This window comes from Oryza sativa, chromosome 2, assembly GCF_034140825.1.
Source record: "Oryza sativa Japonica Group chromosome 2, ASM3414082v1".
Classification (NCBI taxonomy): Eukaryota; Viridiplantae; Streptophyta; class Magnoliopsida; order Poales; family Poaceae; genus Oryza; species Oryza sativa.
Window position 1 is genome coordinate 20,495,084 of NC_089036.1, and position 23,599 is coordinate 20,518,682.

At 44.9% G+C, this 23,599-nt stretch overlaps 1 protein-coding gene and 1 long non-coding RNA gene across 2 annotated transcripts; one reads left to right on the forward strand and one right to left on the reverse strand.

Annotated features, from left to right (window-relative positions):
* Positions 1 to 9,551: 9,551 nt before the first annotated feature.
* Positions 9,552 to 15,687, reverse strand: LOC4329588 (uncharacterized). The gene is made up of 8 exons (XM_015768791.3): positions 15,517 to 15,687; positions 12,354 to 13,534; positions 12,147 to 12,237; positions 11,678 to 11,835; positions 11,517 to 11,568; positions 11,300 to 11,391; positions 11,097 to 11,190; positions 9,552 to 10,462 (listed from the first exon to the last, which is right to left on the reverse strand). The coding sequence occupies exons 2-8, from the start codon at positions 13,416 to 13,418 to the stop codon at positions 9,990 to 9,992; spliced, it is 2,025 nt and encodes a 674-aa protein (XP_015624277.1). The 5' UTR covers positions 13,419 to 13,534; positions 15,517 to 15,687; the 3' UTR covers positions 9,552 to 9,989.
* Positions 15,688 to 17,565: 1,878 nt separating this feature from the next.
* LOC4329589 (uncharacterized) lies at positions 17,566 to 19,876 on the forward strand. The gene is made up of 4 exons (XR_001543030.3): positions 17,566 to 17,874; positions 17,984 to 18,067; positions 18,282 to 19,071; positions 19,159 to 19,876. It is a non-coding gene; the product is annotated as an uncharacterized lncRNA (long non-coding RNA).
* The last annotated feature ends 3,723 nt before the right edge of the window (positions 19,877 to 23,599 follow it).

The window sequence follows — 23,599 nt, forward strand, 5'->3', positions numbered from 1 at the left end:
ACTTTTTGGACTAGCAACACACCTATAAATATGTATCCTATCCCGGGTTTGGGATATTTGTAGGACATCATCTCCTTTTAGTTCTAAGATGTGCTAGGACAGCATCTCCATTTTTACTTTTTGGACTAGCAACACAGCTATAAATATGTATCCTATCCCTCGGGATGGTATGATATTCGTGAGAAAATAAATAGAAAATGCCGCAACACTCCCAATGTCATCCTCTCGATAAGAGTAAGGATTCTGCTACTAACAAGTGGTATTTGAGCCGTTCTATACTGTAGCCTGATATCTCCTGCTCATATCCTTCCCAAGCTCCCCTCTATTCTCAGCCGGCAGTAGGAACACCAGCTGTTCCTGCTCATCCCTCTTTCCCTGCGTTGACGAGTTGTGCTCGTCAGAGGCAGTCTCTTCCCCACGCAGTAGCCCCCCAGTGGCGTGCCATGTCCGCAGGACAGTCTCAGCGCTCGGTTGTCTCGAGCGCGCGGCTCCGGCAGGATGCCGAGCTCACCGCGGCAGAGGAACGCGAGCGAGTGGCGGCAAAGACCGCTGCGATGACAGCGAGGGCATCAAGGCTGGCGGCGGCGGAATTGGCAGTGGCAAGGGCGGAAGTGGAAGCAGCAGCGGCAACGGATGCAGCGCGTGCAGCGGCGGCGGAGCTCAAGGCTCTACGCGGCAGTAGCACCAGCAGCTCTGTCTCCGCCTACGGCAGCACCGATGATGAGCTGATGAGGGAGGCAGCTCGTGAGCAGGCAGAGCAGTGGGCTGCCGCGCAACCCCACGCGCGTGGCGGCAGCAGCCCAGATAGGCGCGGACACGCCGGCGGCGCTCCTGGCGGGGGGCACGCGGCAGCGGCAGCCTCTTCCCAGTCTTAGCGCTCGGTCACCTCGAGCGCGCGGTTTCGGCAGGAGGCCGAGCTTGCCATGGCAGAGGAACGCGAGCGAGCGGCGGCAGAGACCGCTGCGACGGCAGCGAGGGCGCCAAGGCTGGTGGCGGCGGAATTGGCAGTGGCAAGGGCGGAAGTGGAAGCAACAACGGCGATGGATGCAACACGTGTAGCGGCGGCAGAGCTCAAGGCTCTACGTGACAGTAGCACCAGCAGCTCTATCACCGTCTAAAGCAACACCGATGATGAGCTGACAAGGGAGGCAGCTCGTGAGCGGGCGGAGCGTGCAACCCCATGCGCGCGGTGGCGACAGCATAGACAGGCATGGACGCGCCAACGGACCCCCTGGCGGGGGCGCGCATAATGGCGACGCTCCTGGTGGCAACGGCTGGGTCGATGGAGATCGTGGCTGTTGCAGGCGGCGCGACTCTCTCTCACGGGATCCAGGCCGTCAACAGGGACGTCAGTCCCGGCAGTGGGTGGCCTACTCTCACCAAGACCAACTACGTCAAGTGGGCTGCGGTGATGAGGATAAGGATCCAGGTGCGGCACACGTGGGAGGCAGTTCGGTACAACGACATCGACTACGACGAGGATTGGCGAGCGCTGGATGCCCTCATCGCTGCAGTCCCGCTCGAGATGTAGTTCTCGCTTTCCAGGAAGCGGACTGCCAAGGAGGCCTGGGACGCCATCGCTGCGGCACACATCGGCAGCGACCGCGCTCGCAAGTCCACACTACAGGCGCTTCGCAAGGAGTGGGAGAACCTGGCCTTCAAGCCAGGTGAGGACGCTGATGACTTTTCCCTCCGTCTCAATACTCTGCTGCAGAAGATGGTGCAGTACGACGGCGACAACTACGACGAGGAGAGAGTAGTCGAGAATATTTTCCGTTGCGTCCTAGAGAAGTACAAGTAGATCGCTCGCTCGATCGAGTCTTTGCTGGACCTCTCCACGATGTCGATCGAGGAGGCGATAGGTCGCCTCAAGTTCGTCGACAGCGATGAGCCACAACCTTTCTCGGGGCATACCACCATTGGCGGGAAGCTCCATCTCACTCAGGAGCAGTGGGAGGCCTGTCAGGATGACGAGAGGAAGGGGGAGTCCTCTTCCTCGACAGGCGGCCGTAAGCAGCGCAAGGCGCACGGAGGTGTCCAGCTGCAGTGGGCGCGAAGACGCGTCGAGGGTGGCGCTTGCAGAGGCGCCCAGGGCGGCGCCGCTGGCAACCACAAGCTGGCACGAGACGACGCCTGCCGCAACTGTGGCAAGCTTGGCCATTGGGCCAAATACTGTCGACAGCCGACGCGGCCAGGCCCACGTTGCACAGGTGGAAGAGGAAGAGCCGGCTCTACTCTTGGCACACGCAAGCATCGAGCTACCTCCAGCGGCATCGGCCGCAGCGGCTCTCCTCCACCTTGATGAGCCGAAGGCACATGCCTTCCTCGGAGATGGCTCTAGCAACGACAAGACTGATGGGTGGTACCTCGACACCGGCGCCACCCATCACATGACTGGCCTACAAGAGTTCTTCACCAAGTTTGACTCCAGCGTCCGAGGCTCCGTCAAGTTTAGGGATGCCTCTGGCGTGGAGATCAAGGGTGTCGGTTCCGTCACCTTCACCGCCAAGTCCGGTGAGCACAGGCTGCTCACTGGAGTCTACTACTTCCCCCCATTAAAGAACTCAATCATCAGCGTGGGACAGCTGGATGAGAATGGTTCACGCGTGTTGGTCGAGCATGGAGTCATGAGTATTTGGGATCGCCGCCGTTGTCTTCTTGCCAAGGTAATCAGAGGCACCAATAGATTCTACATCCTCAGCGTGTAGGTGGCACAACCGGTTTGCCAAGCCACCCATTGGGACGACGAGGAGTGGCAGTGGCACGAGCGCTTCGGGCAGCTCCACTTCGAGGCTCTGAAGCAGCTCAGTGCCAAGGAGATGGTACACGCATGGACGACGACGTTACTACCTGCTGCTCGTCGACGACCTCTCCCACTACATGTGGTTGATGGTTCTCGTGGCAGCAAGGGAGAGGCTGCGGACGCCATCAGGCGCGCACAGGCTGCTACGGAGGCGGAGTGCGGCCGCAAGTTGCGCGTGTTGCGCATCGACAATGGCAGTGAATTCACGGCGGCTGAATTCGCGTCGTACTGCGCTGATGAGGGCATTCAACGCCACTACTCCGCGCCGTACAGCCTGCAGTAGAACGGCGTCGTCGAGCGGCACAACCAGACGGTTGTGGGGATGGCTCGGGCTCTCCTCAAGCAGAGAGAGATGCTGGCCGTCTTCTGGAAGAGGTGGTGGTGATGGCTGTCTACATCCTCAACCGCTCGCATACCAAGGCCCTCAACGACAGGACACGTACGAGGCTTCGCATTGTCGCAAGCCGGCAGTCTCCCACCTGCGGGTCTTCGGCTGCCTCATGTTTGCCAAGGAGCACGACCACATCGGCAAGCTCGATGACAGGAGCACCCCAGGGGTGTTCATCGGCTATGCGGAGGGCTCGAAGGCCTACCGCATTCTCGACCCGGAGACACAGCGTGTGCGCACGGCGTAGTGTTCGACTAAGGGCGAGGGTGGGCATGGGACAAGGCGGTGGACGATGGCTCGACTCTGACGTACGACGATTTCACTGTCGAGTACGTCCACTTCGAGGGAGCTGGGGAGTAGGCAGCTGTTCCTCCTCACCAAGCATACCTACCCCAGTCCCCGAGTTTCCACCGACTCCGGCAGCAACACACTCTCAAGCTACGACTTCAGTTGCGACGAGTTCTTCACCGACACCACCACAATCAGCTACCCCACGCACTCCAGCACCAACAACCACCCTAATGGGCACGTCCACTCCCATGCCAGCTCGTGTTGAGCATAGCCCGGTAGAGTTCACTACTTCGCTCTTCCACAACAAGGAGCAAATCGACACGTACCACGATGGCGAGCCGCTGCGGTACCGTACGATGGAGGACCTTCTCGGCGACCAGCCGGTGCCGGGACTGGTGCCTCGTGACCTAGAGGCGCAATTGCACCTTGTGTGCAATGATAGTGAGCCTCGGTCATTCGTAGAGGCCTTGAGACACGCGGCATGGTGTGCCGCGATGCAGTCGGAGATGGACGCGATTGAGGAGAACCGCACCTGGGAGCTTTCTGACCTCTCTCGTGGTCACCGCGCGATCACCCTTAATTGGGTGTTCAAGCTGAAGAGGGATGAAGCCGGAGCCATTGTCAAGCACAAGGCTCACTTGGTGGCACGCGGTTTCGTGTAGCGGGAGGGGATCGACTTCGACAATGCCTTCGCCCTTGTGGCACGGATGGAATCCGTGTGACTCCTCCTTGCGCTGGCTGCTCAGGAAGGCCGGTGTGTTCATCACATGGACGTCAAGTCGGCGTTTCTAAATGGCGATTTGAAGGAGGAGGTCTACGTGCACCAGCCGCTGGGATTTGCGATCCCCAGCAAGGAGGGCAAGGTGCTACGCCTGCACAAGGCCCTCTATGGCTTGCGGCAGGCACCGAGGGTGTGGAATGCCAAGCTGGATTCCATGCTCAAGGGGATGGGCTTCGAGCAAAGCCCGCACGAGGCGGCCATCTACCGATGGGGCAATGGTGGAAATGCCCTGCTGGTGGGTGTCTATGTCGACGACGTGGTGATCACCGGCACCAAGGATGCGTAGGTGGCGTTGTTCAAGGAAGAGATCAAGGCCACCTTCCAGATGAGTGACCTAGGGCCTCTCTCCTTCTACCTAGGGATCGAGGTGCACCAGGACGACTCCGGGATCATGCTTCGACAGACCGTCTACGCCAAGCGCGTCGTTGAGCTGGCTGGGCTCACCGATTGCAACCCAGCTCTCACTCTGATGGAGGAGAGACTGTAGCTGAGCCGCGACAGCACGACGGAGGAGGTGGACGCTACGAAGTACCGACGTCTTGTGTGGATCCTTCGTTACCTCACCCACATACGGCCAGACTTGGCATTCTCCGTCGGCTATGTTAGTCAGTTCATGCAACGACCGACAACGAAGCACCAGCAGGCTATGAAAAGGATCATCTGCTACGTTGTGGGGACTCTCGACCACAGTCTCTACTACCCGAAATGTCCTGGAAAGGCACACTTCGTCGGGTACAGCGACAATGACCACGCCGGCGATATCGACACTAGCAAGAGCACGAATAGGATGCTCTTTTTCCTCAGCGAGTGCCTCGTTAGTTGGCAGTCAGTCAAGCAGCAGGTGGTGGCCTTGTCCAGCTGCGAAGCCGAGTACATAGAGGCCTCCACCGCTTCAACCTAGGTGCTCTAGCTTGCTTGACTGCTTGGTGATCTCCTTGGCAGAGAGACTAGAGCGGTGGAGCTCAGGGTGGACAGCAAGTCTGCTCTGGCCCTGGCAAGGAACCCCGTTTTTCACGAACGGAGCAAGCACATCTGGGTGAGGTACCACTTCATCCGAGGCTGCTTGGAGGAAGGGAGCATCAAGGCGAGCTACATCAACACCAAAGACCAGCTTGCGGACCTGCGCACCAAGCCCCTTGGGAGGATCAAGTTCCTCGAGCTTTGCTCCAGGATTAGGATGGCCCAACTTTCCTACAAGACGATGCATAAGACTTAGGGGGAGAATGGTAGAATAAGTCTTGTGCGGTTGGTCTTCTTGTGCTGATTGGTCTTTGTGTTCTTTTGGTTTTTAGCTTTTAGGATAGGACTAGCATATTTCAGTTTGGGATGCTTGTAGGACAATATCTCCTTTCAGTTTAGGATGTTTTTAGGATAGCATCTCCTTTCAGTTTTAGGATGCCTAGGACAACATCTCCTTTTTCACCTTTTAACTAGCAAGAAATATGTATCATATCCCCTTGGGATAGTATAGCATTCGTGAAAAAATAAACAGAAAATTGCTCCAGCTCTTCCAGTGCCATCCTCTCGATGAGAGTTCTCTTCCAGCGCCATCCTCTCGATGAGAGTAAGGATTCTGCTACTAACATGCATGAACATTGGTCTGCCCCATGTCACCAGTACTGGTTTCCTTACTTTTTCCCTTGGTCAATTTTATCCTTGATGTTTTTCCTACCATTTTTTGTATCGTTTTGCCTTCTCTTTTTTCTCCGTTGTGCTTGCTGTTGCAAGTACATGATTGTCCTGTCTAGATTGCAAGATACAACGTAAAATGAAAGCCGCATATTTCCCCAAGGTTTTCAGGATTTGATGGAGATTATCTAAAACTGCAGAGCGGATCAACGGATGTTTTAAAGCAAAGTAAGCAATCAACAACTTCTGAAACTTCTTTACTGTTAAATATTATATCCCAACAATCAGCGTCCCATGAGAGAATCGCCCTGATGCTTAAAGAAGGCTGGGAACATCCCATCACACTTAAACATTGGTAGAATATTCTTCGAGACCACTACAAGATCCTTCAACAAAATCTTGACGCTGCATTTTGGATAAAATGGCCTTATTATTTCAACAATATAATTTTTAGAACATACCGTAACATGTACGCTAGTATATGATGAAATGGGATAAATCTTCTTTGCAGTACTGCCCTCCGACTTGGTCAAACAGTAGTGTAGTGTGTAGAGGATTTGTTTATGATGGAACCATCTTATACTAAAAAAATTAGGATGAGCCTTAACCAATCTCACCTCATCTCCAAATCACAGCCAATTGATATTGCCTAAACGAAGAAAACGATTAAACCCGATAACCTTACGAGCGAAACATTTTGACTTTATCATATATATCTATCTACCTATTATATTATTAAAACAACTTTGAAAGGAGACACCACGTTCGCTGCGGGAACTATAAATTCTCACATTAATCAGAAAAAAGAAAAAATATTAACCGTTAGATCCTAATAAGTCTAGATTTTAATGGTTGAGATTCAATATGAGTCCGTACAAAAGTTCTGAAAAATTGCAGTCCGTTTAGCTAAAGCACAAGGAAAAAGTTGCAGTCCTTCAACCATCGGTGCATTACAGCTGGACTATGCATCAGATATGGATTGAAGTATGTATGGCATCAACAACACCATGAATGAGATCCTATTTGCAAACTGACACAAATCAAAATCAGAATAGCACCATGGGAGACACCAATAAATACTACCCACATATGATTCTGTCACTCGGTTGGTGACTAATAATAATTCAATTCGGAATACAATATTCAAAATAAAAATAAGGCCAGCTGAAAAAAAAATACACCATGTAGAATATAACACGAGGTTAATTAAAACTTAGAATAAAAATAAAATAAATTCTAAAATTAAATTTCAATACTAATTCCAAAGAAACTTAAAAAATCATTAAAATACGAAATAAAATTATAATAAAAACTCAATCTAGATGCTATAAATTCCCATACTCATCGGAGAAAAAAATAAAAAGAATTCATGTAGGTATACAATTATCAATAATTAAAATCCAAAATAAAATAATAATAATAATAATTTGAAAGAAGAGACCATCTAGAATATAAACGATGTTACTTAAAATTTAGAATAAAAAATAAAGTAAATTCCAAAGTTATTTCTCAATATGATTTTCAGATAAACTTAAAAATATCATTAAAATTTGAAACAAAAATAGACTATAAAATTAAATAAGTAAAAACCACATGCAAGAAGAGTCCATAGAAAAATACAGCCTATAAATATCCAAAAGTAAGAGTAATTAAAATTCAGAAAAAAATATAATAAATTCCTAAATTAATTTTCAATACTAAATCGGTATAAACTTTAAAAATATCATGAAAAATCGGATAAAGTAGGAATATAATTTCGAAGTAACCAAAGTTGGCAATACAATGTTGTTGCAATATGATATATGTGCCCTAAATGAAACCACCAAATTTTATTTTGGATATCTAGAAAATACCACATTTACTTATCGTACCATTCAAGCCTTTTTTCATGCTTTTCCCGAAGGTCTGGAGAAAGTAGTAATCAATAGGACTTCCCTTATCCTCCCTTCCTAAAAGGAAGAACTTGAAATTCTTTTTTCCTTTCCGCAGGGACCGGGAGGTTGGATCTATCCATAAGAGGAATGCTTGGTATAAATAAGACACTTCTTGGTCTTTGACCCCCCTAAGTCACTACGAGCGCCCTAGATGAGTGCAATGGGATGTGGCTATTTATCTATCTCTTGAGTCAAAATGGAAGCAGGGCAGGATTAAAAAGGATCTTAGAGTGTCTAGGGTTGGGCCAGGAGGGTCTCTTAACGCCTGGTAACTTTAAAAATATCATGAAAAGTCGGATAAAGTAGGAATATAATCTCGAAGTAACCAAAGTTGGAAATACAATGTTGTTGCAATATGATATATGGGTCCTAAATGAAACCACCAATTTTTATTTTGGATATATAGAAAATACCACATTTATTGAAGGAAAAAAATGAAAAGGCTACACCATCTGACTGTAGATTAAGAAAAGAAAACAAATGAAGAATTATAGAAGAACTTCTAGATGTATATATGTTCAATTTTTATTACAAAATAAAAAAATATAGGATTGACATTTAAAAAGGGCATCTCGACTTTAGAAACGTTTTCTGTAAGGCTGCTGGATGGCAAGCTGCTCAAGTGACCAATAATGAGAGCTACGAGAGCCAGAGAGCTACGAGTAAGGCAAGGGATACGGTGGTGGCAATAGTTGTGGGACTTCTAACGTAATCACATCGACGATAAGTTCCAATCTTCTTTGGCGCCGACGACAAGGAAGAAGAGAGATTGCATGTGCTAACGAGTGGATAGGCGATAAAGGGACAGTGAGGTGGTTATTGCTATGGGAGAGCGAGCCGAGAGGCAACAAATAAGTAAAATGGTAGTGGTGGCATCTAAAAAGAATAAAAATGAGCCCGATGATGATAAAATTCAATGTTATAAAGTGTTGATGACAACAAAGTTGACGGGGCAAAATGGCGGGCCACAATGGAACAAGGAAACAACGGTTGTTGTGGGAGAGCGAACCAAGGGGTGACAGATGACAATAAAGAAGGGGGCAACAGGCAGGCCGTAAAGAAGTAGGGTGGCAGCAGCTGATAAGACATCTAAAAAGTATAAAATAGAAACTCAAAGATAGATATGTTTGATTTTTAGAATCCCAATAATAATAAAGAGTTGGGGCAGCGGACATACCATAAAGTAGTAGGGTCGCAGCGATTGATAGGAATTCTAGAAAGTGAAAAAGAGCACAACAATAGTCAAGTTCGATTTTTAAAATCCTAATGACAATAAAGAGTAGAGACGACAACGGATAGGTTGGAAAGGAGGGTGGCGGCATTTCACGGAACTTCTAAAACTTATTAAAATGGAATCCGGCGAGACAACAAAATCTAAAAAGAATAAGATCCAATTTTTAAAGGCATCAAGGATGATGAATAGAAATTATGACGGGTCGAGCAAGTAAGTAAAAGCGTGGCAAATGACTAAAGAGGGTGACAGTTGGTATGACTTTTAAAAACTATAAAATTGAAAACATGAGAATAATAAGGTTTAATTTTAATTTTAAGAATCCCAATGTCGATAAAGAGTAAGTGTGGTGGGTAGGTCATAAAGGTATAGGTTCATAGTGGTTGACTAGACTACTATGATAATAAAGAGGGGAGGGGCAATAAGCGGACAGTAAAGGAGCATGGTGACGACATTTAATTGGACTTTTAAAAATTATAAATACAAAACCTGGCAAGACAACAAAAACTCGTTGATTATGGGGTTCAACTTTTATAAAGTCCTCAGACAATGATATTATTATTTAATAGTTCTTAAAGAAAATTATGTGTAAAAAGATTAAAAAATTTTATCTAGATACTAGCCGCGTAATTGCGCGGGCCACCCTCCTGCTAGTTCCTTTAACAAGAAACAACCATTCTCCCTTTCTTTCTTCCCTCACTTTGGCGAAATATTTCTAACTTTATGGAGTACCATATTCCTTTCCTTCTTACAGTTCATACTAGTCTCTTCTTCCCTGCTACCAATCTACCTATTCCGCTTTGGCACTTTGCCAAAATTACTATTCTCCACGCACGCATGCATGCAGCTCGATAGCTCATCACTAGCCAAGCAAGCTTGCCAGCTGCCAGCAGCAGCTGAGAGTCAATGGCGACATCTCGCCGGCTTACAGGCTACAGCCTGACCGGCAGGCCGTAGTTGTGGAAGGCCCTGATGGCGCCGCCGCGGCTGCCGGTCACCACCACCATGTTCCACGCCGCCGGAACCTGGGACCGGCAGTCGTCCATCCCGGCGCAGTTCACGTACCTCAGCGACGGCAGCAGCCTCTCCTCCGGCCACGTCGTAGCCGCCGCCGCCGCCGCCCCGTCGGGCACGACGAACCACGTGCCGAACGAGCACCGCTCCCGGTCGTAGCACAGCGTCGGCGCGTCCGCTCCGCCGCCGCCGCCGCCCATCGCCCTCGCCCACGGCGCCACCGCCGTGACGCCCTCGGAGAAGAAGAGCTCGCGCGAGCTCACCACCCTCCGCCGCCTGCCGCCGCCGTCGAAGTTCCAGATGCGGATCTTGGAGTCCCTCCCCGCCGATATCAGGTACCTGCCGTCGGGCGTCAGCGACGGAGGCACCAACACCTTGGACCTCCATTGTCCTGGAAATATAATAAATGCTTGATTTTTTGAATATTCCAAAACATGATGACATATACTCTCCCTGTTCTAGATTATAAGTCACTTTGATTTTGCTCAAGGTTAAACTGCCCCAAGTTTGATTAAGTTTGTAGAAAAAATAGTAATACTTTCAACCAAACGTAAAAATATATTATGAAAATATATTCAATTATAGATTTAGTGAAACTAATTTGGTGTTGTAAATATTATTATTATATTTGTCTCTAAACTAGGACAAACTTAAAGTAATTTGACTTTGACCAAAATCAAAACGACTTATAATCTGAAACTCAAACGGATGGAGTACTATGGCCCTGTTTGGGGGAGCTTCTCCCAGCTGCTTCTGCTATAAGCTGCCCTAAACAGTCCACAGCTTCTGAGAATTTGTAGTTACAGATTCTAAAAAATGAACTAAGAAGCCAGAAGCTGGAGAAGCTGGGTTTCAGAGCTTTTCCAGATTCTCATAAGCTGGCTACCAAACAGCTGCTTCTCAAAATTTAAAGCTCCCTCAAACAGGGCCTATATATATCAAGTGAAAACCGCTTATGAAATTTTGAGGAGATTTGTTTTCATACAATAGAATGGTGAAAGAGACTGAAATGAAGTCTTTTATACCTTGAAACTTTTGGGTGATCTTATGACCTTCAGAGACTCGGATTTTGTGATCTTTCGATGTGATTATCATCCTAGATGGATGGCCCTGAGAGAACTGCATGAGAGATGACAATAATAATCAATTGGCCGGTATTCGTGTAGCAGGCTAAAATCATAAACTATATATATATGCATGGGATGAAAAAAAAATTTAAGCAACTAACCTGAATATTGGTAATCTTGTTGGCAGCACACCGTCTCCGCTTTATGCGCATCAGTTTGTTCCTTTCAATGTTTCGACCTAATGGGAAAAGACCTATTGGGAAAGAAAAATAATAATGTACAATGCTTAGTTAATAACAACATTATTCCCTCCTTGTCCTTAAAATGAGAAATATCTGAAGGATCAGAAAAATAAAAATAAAATGCAGTCATATATACCAGATTGATCATAGAAGCGGCATCTCCCTTTGACAGAACCGACAACGAAACCCTGACAAGGGTAAAATGCAAGAATCAGCAGCTAGTTACTGGGAAATAAAATTCAATGACATTTTGATAATCAATTTTTGAAAAAAATAGCATTTTGATAAAGCATGAACCTTTCCATCTGGTCGGTGACTTATAGCTGTTATGATGTATTTTGTGTCATCCCAATCAACTACTCGCTTGTCTGAAACATCCCAAACACGAACTTTGCCATCTATTGAGCCACTGATGAAGTACCTTTCATCAACTGGATTGAATTGAACACATGTAACTGTTGACAAGAAAAGAATATCAGGTCAACATCATTAAGTTGAATCTACTACATAAGGAAAGAAAAATTAGGAAAAAATATTTTGTGGGCAATTAACTTTTTTAGGAAAAGGAATATATTTATTCCGGCCTCTTCATAAGCCATGGACTAAACCATTCATTATTACAAAGAAGTATTTCCAGTTTAAAATAAAGAATGCTAGCAAAATAACACGTTCCCAGAATTTGAGCTTTGAATAAAAACGCTTAAGCACAAAGCCTGTTTGATATTTCCATCACCATAGTTAACTGCTATGGGATGTTTGCACATACCATAATCTCCATGTCTGAATACTGCAAGGCAGTCATAACAGCCAACTTTCCACATGCGTATTGTCGTGTCTTTCGATGAACTCAAGAGAAACTGCAGGAGGTATATACTACTAGATCAGTTCATACCAAATTTAACATTACACTTCTCACAAAAAAAATACACTTCAATCATTTAAATATCCAAACTACATGAGACAGAAGACTTACATCTGACTTTGACCATGCCAAATCCAGGACATCACTTGTATGGCCTTGAAACTCATGCAGAGGTGTCTCTGTGATACTGAAAACCTTCTTTGGTATGATCGCGAGGGGCTTAATTTTCACGTCCTTCTTCTTGTTCATGTCTTCAGGAACATCTCTGCCGTACAAATCAGGCGAAGATTCAACCTCTGTGATCTGCCAAACGCGCACGACGCAATCCTCGCCGCCACTGGCTAGATGCCACCCGGATGAACTGAACTTCATCACCCTGATCAATCCCTCGTGTGCCTGGATCTCCTGGCACATGTAGACGGCAGTGAAGTCCATCCACTTCTTGTTCTGCTGATGAACTTTTGTCCTGTACAATGTGCCTGAGTTCAATCCTCTTGGTTGGACATGTACATCATCCATGGAAAGTACTCTATCTGAAACCTTCTTCCTCATGAAGATTTCCCACAAGCTCTTGAATTCGTTTCTCTTAGGGCCGTGACCGAAGCGAATGCGCAGTAGTTTTCGCATTAGTTTAGAGAATCCAGGCACAATCTCAGGCGCATTTGGAGTCACCATTTCATCAGATGATGTTCCAGCCTCCTCAACAATCTCCGAGAGGACATCGTGCTGGCCTTGATCATGAGATGTTGTGCTTCTCCTTCCACTACTGTTATAATCCACATCCCTTGTGCAGTTATCAGCACTATCATTAGTATTGTCTGTTGCTGCCAAAATACTGTCAGAGAAGCAAGAACGGAAGGAAGAGCAGATGCTACTGATCCTCTCCTCGAAATCGTGAAATGAGCAGCAATCCGTTGTTGCGATTTCTGCCAGCCACTGGGGGAAGGCCGTCCCGGTAGGACCGGGCTCAAGAAACCCCATTCCTTTCAGGAATCTGTGTCTCCTTTCTCTGACACTCATCGGCTCACCTGCCCACAGCTCGTACCCAGCTTCACTTGTACTAATCTCCGTTGAGCTTCTGTTCTTATCGTCGTCGTCGTCGTCGTCATCGTCAAACGCGTCGAAGAAGACGTCGTCTTCTCCATCATCGGAATAGTCTGATCTTGGCATGTTCATCAGCTACTTTCAAACCAAGCAGAACTGCCAAACAAGGCCGTAGATCGTAGGATGGACGTCCTTAATTACTCAGTCAGTAGGAACAAGTACATTTTGGTATCTTCAAGAATTCCCAACTGATGATCCGACGTAAGTGCCAACAAAGTATTAGACAAGGAAAAACATTAGAACATGATCGACGGGAAACTATTTTAACAGCTCGAGTGGATGTCTACCCGTTTATTGCATGTCATCTAAATGGTTATGAAAAAAATTAAAAAAATATGAATAAGATAGATCAATATCTAATGTATCAATCCACAAACATGCAAGTTAAAATTCAACTTCTACAGATTGTAACAAAAATAACAAATAAAACTCAAATTACTATATGTATATTTACAGTTAAATTTGTTAGTTTTGTTACAACTTGTAGAAGTTGAATTTTAATTTGCATGTTTGTGGAGTGATATATTACATATTGATCTATCTTGTTAATTTTTTTGAAAATTTTTCGTAATCATCTAATTGACATGCAATAAACGGGTGGACATCCACTCGAGCTATTAGAATCCATCCCCCATGATCGACTGAACTACTACAAATGAAATACATATACACGCACAGACTAGAGTAAGTAGTGAAGGAAAATAACGAAGAACGGAATAGGCGAATAGCCCATCAACACTTCGAACATGTATCGAATTATACATAGAGATCGTTATGTCTTGAACCAAATGGAGAACACTTTGATTAAAGAGAAGAGAAAATTCCAATCCAGATGAGACGAGAAAAGCTAGCACAGAGTGATGCCAGTTTCTGAAGCCCGGAGTTGCTGCTGCACTGCACTGCACAGATCGTGCCGTGCTGTACTGCTCATCTCCAGCCGTTGTCAGCCTCACGCTGGCAGTAGCAGGATTCATCAAGGGAAGCAAAACAAGAGTTTCACAATGTGCAGCCGCTGCTAACTGACAAAAAAAAAGATACAAGAGAAACAAAACACAAAAAGATTGCACTAGAATTCTTCCTTTTCATTGTGATGGTATACTACTGTATTTCACTAGAAGCGCAGATACGTACTGTGCCATCTCCAGCAATAAAGCGCGTGAATCCAATCATCCCATATCATGGATGGTTGACAGTGAGAGTTAGATGATCAGAGGACAAAAGAAAAAAAAAAGAAAAGAAAAAGAAAGGAACAAAAGCAACCCTGCCAACAAGACAACACCAATAAATAATCCCAACCACTAACCACTGCAAAGAAAAATCTTTTTTTTGAGAATGTGCAGAGACAAACTAAAAGCACTAAAGCAGCAATGTACTCGGATCCTTTTCTTGGACCTCATCAGTTTCCGATGATGGATTGATCGATCGATGGCATCCGATCCTTCTGCAAACATGCAACTTTTCTTTCTTTGCAGTTCTTGCCGGCAACCAGGGCGTCACGTCGGGAAACCGGGAATCCGACGACAGGAACACACACGCCCATGCCACGCGCGGGTCCCAAGAAATTACGACAGCTGCAGAGGCCAGCAGGTGATCATCCATGGTAGTACAAGAAGACGAGAGAGAGACGGCTGCACGGTGCAGAGCTCGTCGGCGGCTGACGCGTGTGCCGCCGCCGCCGCAAGATCTCATTATTCTCACCGCGACGGTTACCGTTGATGTGGCGTGCAGGTACAGCGGCCGTACTGGCAGTAAAAACAAAAAGACGCGATCTTTTTTTTTTATCTGTTGGTACGGCGCTGGAGGGAGGAAATTAAATTAACCTCCATTAATGCAAGCGACAGAGAATCAAGCATAGATAAGCTTGAGGAATTCACTTAGTTTTCTACCGCAAGATAGAGAGTCGCAGACAGCAAGCATAAGAAGCAGAAATTCTTATCAAAGAGACTGAATTGTTCAGAGAGTACTACTACTGTTCCATTCGAACGACCAAAAATGCAACGATCATCTCACAACTCTATCCATCGCTAAGCACATCAAGAAGCGAGAGGAGAACCAAAAAAAAAAAAAGAAAGAAAGAAAACAAAACAAATTCAGACAGAAATGATGCAGAAGAAGAACTAACACCACAGCTTATTAGCTCAAAGTCTCAAACCAACAGCAGATCGCTCACCTGAGGCATTCATGATCGTTCTCTTCCGGAGCCAAGAAACAGCAGCTAGAAGAAGAAGAAGAATTCTCAGGTCGGTTTCCCGGTGGTCGGGAGGGTTCTTGGCGTCGATCAGCGAACTGAACTGAACTCTGAACTCTGAAATGGTGTGGACTCTGAAGAAGAAGAAGGAGACCGACGAATCCGACGCTTAAATACGTCGTGTCCGGTGCCCCTCTCGCCCCCCACGCACGCCCGGTATTGCATATCCTGTGGGCCAATTCCGCCATGGTTTTGCCGCCGCTGACAGGTGGCACTCGCCTCCTCCCTCCACGTGGACGTGCACGCCCCGGTATCCCCCTTCCACCAGGTGGTCTTTTTCTGGACTTTCCCATGCATAAGCATGCAAACTGACCGTATGCTTTGCTGCTGTACATGTGATGTGATGGGGGATGTTGTTTGCAATTTTTTTTTTTGCACTGTTCGCCGCTGGCATGTGGGCCCGGCTTTTCGTATGGCTGGAGCCCTCCACACGCGATGCACAATAATCATCGGCAAAGCAAAGAATTTCGTAAACGATCCAAAAAGCTAGCTAGCTAGCCACTATATTTCTTGTTCCAGGAAGCAAACCAATCTATCAAAACGTACCTGTACGTAGTGATTCCGAGGAATAATGGTCGTTCTCGATCGTCGGTTCACCAAAAATTTGCCTTCAAAATGTGTATTGGAATTTCAAATCTAATTAAGCATCAGATTTGGAGATGTGGAACGGGAAAAACCGGTTGGAAAATTTTCAGAGCAAACACATTGAAATAGGTTGACACCGATATATGCAGAAACTAAAGAATAGACAATGAAATTATTCATCGAAATTTCTTACCGTACAATCACGTTGTAGTCGTAGCATTCAATTCTAAATTGATAGTCTGAGGATGATCACCATACTTCTAGTTTCATTGTTTTGCAATAATTTTGGTGCAAAAACAGTTCTCTGTGTACTAGCCATATAAAGTTGCCATTTCAAAAAAGCGCGGGAGCAAATTAATAGGTGTCTAGAAAGGGCTGAGCGAAGCATTGCGGATATATGCCACAAAATTTAAAAAAGCTAATTTGAGTAGGTCTAAGCTTAGCACGATGACGGATGCACAATTAAATAGAAGCTTCGATAGAAGCGAGCAAAGCATAACGGATACTAGAAAATTAAATAGGAGCATGGCTATAGTTGAGCGAAGGACAAGACTTGTACGACATCTTGATACTAAAGATTGGTGGGCCATAATTTACCAATACATCTGGACGGACAACAAATTAAGGCAACCTGGGCTATCGTTTTAAGAATTGTTTAATTGGGCCATAATATGATTACGGCATATAATATTTATTTTTATATATGTCCGTTTTGTTTTTTAATCTGAAACGGATAGATCTATAAAGTTTCACTCAACATCATGGTTAGTAACCTCGAAATATTTAAGGCTTAGTTTAGAAAGTCTGAAATTCCCACAACTTCAAAAAAGAACCGCCAACAAACCAAACAAAAAGTGGCAAAAATTAAGAAAGAAGCTAGGATCTATTTTGTTTCCAACACAAATATTTTTCTCCACCTCTTGTTCTTCTAACTTTTATTCCTATTTATCAATACAATTGTTAGATATCATTCCATATCTTATAAATAAAGGACAATAAAAGGAAACAGCCAAATATGATTTCACTCTACGTACCACCAAGAGTGCAAGACAATATTCTTACCATCTCCAATAGATATAACAATAAATTTTCATGTTATAACGGGAAACAAGCGAGTTAACCGCTAACATAATAATGTTTTTCGTTAAATAATTAGTATATATTCCCTCTATTCTTTTATATGTGACATTGGTTTGGTTCAAAATATTGTACTAACCAACACTATATAGAAAAATGGAGGGGGCACACACAATAGCATATATAATGTGAAGCTCAGATCATTTGATGGCCTAAAACATAGGACGATGGTCAGAGTTATATTTTTCATGTATACAGTACTCCCTCCGTCCCGTTATATTTGACGTTTCCGACCAGATCGTGAAAATTAAGGAACGTGTGAAATTACATATTTGCCCTGGGCCTTCTCCTCTCAACGCGTGAGTCGCCGCCGCGAGCCCGCGACGGAAGAAAGAGGCGGAAACGCCGCCACCCCCAACGCCGGAAACGCCGGCCGCTACGCCCAGCCGCCGGGGCTCACCTCCAAGATGCCGCCGCCACCCGTACTCGCTGGAACCGTCGCCGCCACCCCTCTTTGCCGGAGCCGCCGGCGCTCTCTCCCGACGCCGCTACTCATAATTGGGCACCCCAGGCCTGAGACCCAGCAGAATCTTTGGACAAAATTTTACAACACTTGTAGTAAGATCTCATGCCCTCCTTTTCACCTACAACGGCATCGATCGATCACCTGAGCCATTTGCCATTTGCCACTGATCTATGAACACTGTAAAACCTTATCATTTATCAGGTTCAGGCACGCTGCAACTGCTGCATCTGCCAAATTGTGCTTATCCTGTGCAAGAAATAGCTATAGATTGACTCGGCCGGGCAGGTGAGCAGTAGAACATTCAAATCTCCTTTTCTAAAGATGAATAAGGAAGAATGAATCAGTTGTGTTTACAATATTCAGATTTTACTTTAAAAGTTTGTGTTTTTACAGTATTTTCAGAGCTGCTCTTGGATTGCCAGTTTTTCGGCTGAAATTTCATAGCAGTTCTGATGATTTACTCCCTTCATTGCCCACTCAGAAAAACTCTCTTTTGCAGTAGTACACTAGTTTATCAAATTTCAACGTCCAATCTTCTGGGAAAAGAAGATTCAGACCATCATCTGCCAGAAGAAGTGCATTCATCATCTAATGCAACAGGACAGTAACTCCTGAGCTATGCAAACAAGTGAGTTATATAATGCTCAGACAGACAAAGATCATCTTATGTTGAATTTGGCTCAGTAATTTTCAGTGGGCAGATATGCTCGGACAGACAAAGAAAGGCTGACAGTGTCTTCAGACTTGTTCAGTTGCAGTTCAACTGGAAGAGTATGTATTGAGTGTACTCAGTTCTTGAGTTTCATTTTATTTACAAAATCTGAATTAATCCTTCAGTAGAAACCATGTTTGCCGCTGGGCTGCTTGAACCTTCCTGGCTTCATCTCCTAGTAGAGCAATATTTTGTGCGTCATTGCTGTGAGGTGATAATAGGACTAAAAAGTGACAATATGGTCAGATTTTGTGAGGTGATAATAGGCCTGAAAAGTGACAATATGGTCAGATTTTGTGCATGTTGAAATTCAGATTTTGTGATAATGTTGGAGAGGAAGAATCCAAGAGCAATTAGGATGTGACTTTCAGACCTACATTCAGATTTTGTAATAGTACTGTTCATTTTTAAATCTTGAATTTACTTCAGTTTTTTTGTCCCCTTAGCAGAATTTATGACAGTTCTTATGAATTCAGCATTTCACTGTGAATTCGCAGGACAGTAGTAGCACTCCTTGCTGAAACCTTAGGTTACAGCTTCATCAAAGCAGACAACTACCATTCTCAGGCAAACAAAGGTCTGAAGAACTCATCATCTCACAACCAACCTACATTTCCCTTTTTCATTTCTGAACTTCTCAGTTCCTCCCTGTCCCTGACAACAGCAAAGATGAGCAAGGGCATCCACTGTGTGCTGGATGAATCATGCCAAAAACCTTATTTATAAGCCACAGACAAGTGCAGCAGCTAAGCTAGCTCACCTTCCTCTTCACCACCAAGAACGCAAGAACGCAGCGAGAGAGGAGGAGATTCAAGAACCGGAGGAATTGATGTCGTCTTCGGCTGTGATTCCGCCGCCGTCGCCGGAGAGGAGGGTGCCGATGGTGGCCGACGACGGAGGTGGAGGACATGGGACGAGATGGTGGCGTCCGTCTCCATCCACTACTTCATCTGCCACATGTGCCGCCACGCCGCCGCCCGGGGCTCGTCGGCCTTCTCCGCCGCGTCGTCGGCGTCTTCCTCTGCTGCGCCGGTGCTTCCCGTCGTGGTGCGTCCCGCGTTGGTGGAGCACGCGGCGGACATGGAGCGGCTCATCTCGCAGCTGCCACTCTTCACGCTAGCGTCGTCGTTGGCGGCGCTCCCGAAGTCGTCCCGCGCCTGCTGCCGCCATCCCCTGCTTCTCCACGCCGTCTCCGGCGAGGAAGGTGACTGTCGCCGTCGAACAGAGGGGTAAAGATGGAAACGGTTTTTCTGATTGTACTGCAGCGTCAAACATTTAGACTCCTTTTAAAATGAACTACAACGTCAAACAAAACGGGACGGAGGGAGTAACGGATTTAAAGTGTATAAAAGAATTGGAATGGACGACATGTACGACACCAACAGTGACCTCCTCATATCTGCATGGACGGTTACTTGTTGACTCCAATAATAAAAGAAGCCCAGTCCAAATAATAATAATAATAATAATAATAATAATAATAATAATAATAATCTTTACCTATTATAAAAATTGAGGATGATTCCATACTCACCTTAGCTTTCGTCCGTCATCCGAGTTAAACACATATAAAACCCGGATCGGACTAAAAAAACCATATAGTAGCGATACGACTGTTGGACCGGAAAAAAACTGTCTACCGGCAAGAAAAAGACTGGGAAAACCATCTACCGGTGACGTGGACTATATACTATGCAAAAATCAGGGATACATGCATGTGTGTGTGGGATTCAAACTCCGGTCTCCTAGGGTACATACTACATGCTGCGCTCATCTAGCCACCAGAGCAATGTGGTTATTGTTTTCTTAAGAAACTTTTCTCTATTTGGCCGGTTTTTAACTCATCAATCTCCATCCTCAATCTTGTTCACAGGTCCATGTTACATCGCTTCTATGTCATCTCAGCTTCTCATGTGTTATTGCGAATTCTCACATGCTTATCAAGGGTCTAATTGGGGAAAATTTATACATCTTTTGGGAACGCAGTGGAAAAATTCCATGCCCGTATTAGGGTAGAATATGGCTCGAGCAGAGGGGGCTGCCGCAAGCGCTTTACTGGCATATCAAGGCAAAGCGTCGTCCGAGTCCGAGTCGTCTGACTCAATAAAGCGACGTGTCGTTCGTGCATGATAATGTAGCCATCCGATTCTGACTCGGTAATACGTCGTGCATGCATGAGAACGCAGCTGGTGCGCTTAGGACATGTTTTTTTCTCATCTGCATCGCTTCCCCATGCAGAAGCACCATATTCAATCAATATGTATCAATATAATTATGATTTGAGCCAGATATATATGATCTAACAATCTAACATTGAAACTTGAAAGTCATTATAATTGGAGTATGTAAATTATTTTTATCCGTTGCAACGCACTGGTATTTTTGCTATTTATTATAAAATTTAAAGATGCATGCATGTTTCATAAGCAAGAAAACTTCTGGCTGGCATGACATACGGAGCGTATACGTACGTGATGGCGACCAAAGTGATCGAGGTTTATTTTCCCAGAAAAAATAATAAAAAAGTGAGTCATATATTTTGTTTCATGTCTGCCACGGTGACAGCCTCTGGCCTAAGCTAGATCACTCCAAAACGCCATCTCCAGTGACGCACGCTGTATACTATAGCTACTAGCAAAGAGTTATGCCGTGTAAAGTCGTACATACATACGATGTACCGTTGATTGATCTGAGAATTTATTATGGTAATAGTTGACAGTTGTTATACAGTTTCAGGGTCGTGTTGGACGTACGGTTAATTCGCACGGTAAATTTGAAGTGCACAATGGATGGATGCACAGGATCTTGCAAATGCCAAATTCTTTTCCTTATTTGAGGCTACTTCGTCTCGATCTCTCTTTTCATTTTGTCAAACAAGATTATGTGTGCATGCAACAAAAGAACGACTAGCTTGGAATATTAACTTGTACAAACACATGTTTCGTTCCGGCAACAAATATAACTAATTAATTGCAATAGTTAATATAGAGTACCTCCAACCTTATCACAAACCTATATCAAGAGAAATATGTGTTCCATGCTCCATCTAATATGCAGCCTTATCTTTTTCTTATACTTATCAGCCAAAATTTAAATTTTTCAACCTTAAATTTGAAGCTGATTTTGAGTTTTTTTTTCATCGAAATTTATGTTTCAGCCTTTGCTTTTAGATCGCTAAGAACACATATATAAAAATTTTATTCACAAATTACTTTTCATTTGCAAATATGCCTTTCTCTTATTCCGCGAAATATACCTTAAACGATGGCTCTGATGCTAAGTGCACCATGCATGTCGGAATTATCAACCTAGGATCTTACATGAAGAACTAAAACGTCATAATAAATCCACCTTATAAGTTAGTTAAGATGCGAAAGCGTGCCAAAATCTGTAGCCATAATCATGAGTTGAATAACACCAAAACATTAGGCACACCTAATTTCTTAAACTATTGACGAGGCATAGTGGATTGGTGCGTGTGCCCCAATAAGTTGCTGGATTTCTATTCTAACACATCACATAATAGGAAACCAATATCCGGTCTCTACACATATATAAAAGTACGCTTCCATATAATTAATTAGATGCTTAGATCTCAATACAACTCTAGTTGATCGCTTTGTTTTTAGGTCAACTAGTCATAATAGCCATAATATGTTAATGCCCCCCATAGAAATTTATTCTAACAATAAATGCATTAAGCATCTACTTCAGTGAATGGACCAATTAATAGTAGCCAAACAACATGGATTGCAGAAGAAGTACAATTAAATAGTAGGGAATACATTCTGCACACAGTTTTGGAAAAAGAATTTTCTGAAGACACTCTTGATTCCATATATATATGTACACGTTTGTTTCCTTGAAAAACAGATCAATTGTTCTGGCTTCACTTTTCTAACCACAAGGGGTAGTAACATATTTAAATCAGATTTTGCTAATTGGCATTTGATAAAAAAAATTAGAGCAATATTGTAATTTATGGAGCATGGGATCTTCTCCATCCACTCATTAGCTTCCGGGGTTAGGGTTGGGGTTGGGGCCAAGGGGGAAAGATCCCAATGATAGTGGTGAATACGGGTTGGGGGGAGGGGGTGTCGTTAGCAAGCCAGCGGTGGTGCCGCCAAAGCAGCATAGTCGGTGGAGGATGGTGCAAGCAGTAGAGGCATCTTGGCCAACTGGTTAGATGGTAGTAAGAGAGCTGCTGGAGGTAGGAGAGATCGACGATGTTGGGGAACCTTACTAGAGAGCTGCTTCATGACCGTGGTTGTGGAGAAGGGTGGTTGATTACAGAGAAGAGGATACCGGCACCAGGGAGCGACAAAAGGTTTTGGTGGGTGGCGGTAGTGACGGTTTGGGGAGCCCGGCATCGCCGGCGTTGGCTATCGGTGTTGAGGAAGGAGGCGCATAGAAGGGGCTGGGCAGCGGGGATTGGGGTGATGTGACTGGAATGTGGGAAAACAAGAGGATTAGGTTTTCTCTCTTTATATATGTGTATCAGTGTTTGAGAGTTGATCTAGCCCGTTGAATAATCTTTATTTGAGGGATGATAAAATAGATTGAGATGGGAGAGGATTTTCTTGCTAAAGTTGTATAGGCCGTCCCCATTTAATTGTCACAGTTAAATTGTACATAATTGGCTATTTATGGAAAATGCTTGGTTGCCACATCGTCGCATGCAGTATATTTTCAGCACCATGGCCTACAAAATCGTTATTTTACCAAGATGTTTTTTATTATTTGCATAACAACCCCCCCCCCCCCCACACACACACAAAATGAAGATGCCAGTGCTTGAATGCTTATTGTGACACAAAATTTAAATAACAAAAATTCTTATATTTTAGAACGAAGTGAGTAATTGACAAAGAATAAACTTAATTAATTAGTTAGTTAAATATCCGTAATCTTTATGCCTTTAGCCCTTTTGTTAGTTTGTCTTCACATCACAGCAGAGAAGATGGGTGGCAGCAGCTAGCAGACACACTTCATCCCTTCCATTCCAGCCATTCCAAAAGCATATGCCCCCAAAATCTCAGCATCCCTACCACTCCAGGGAGAAAAACGAACAATCTAGGACCAATTTAACATGTACTAGTACAATT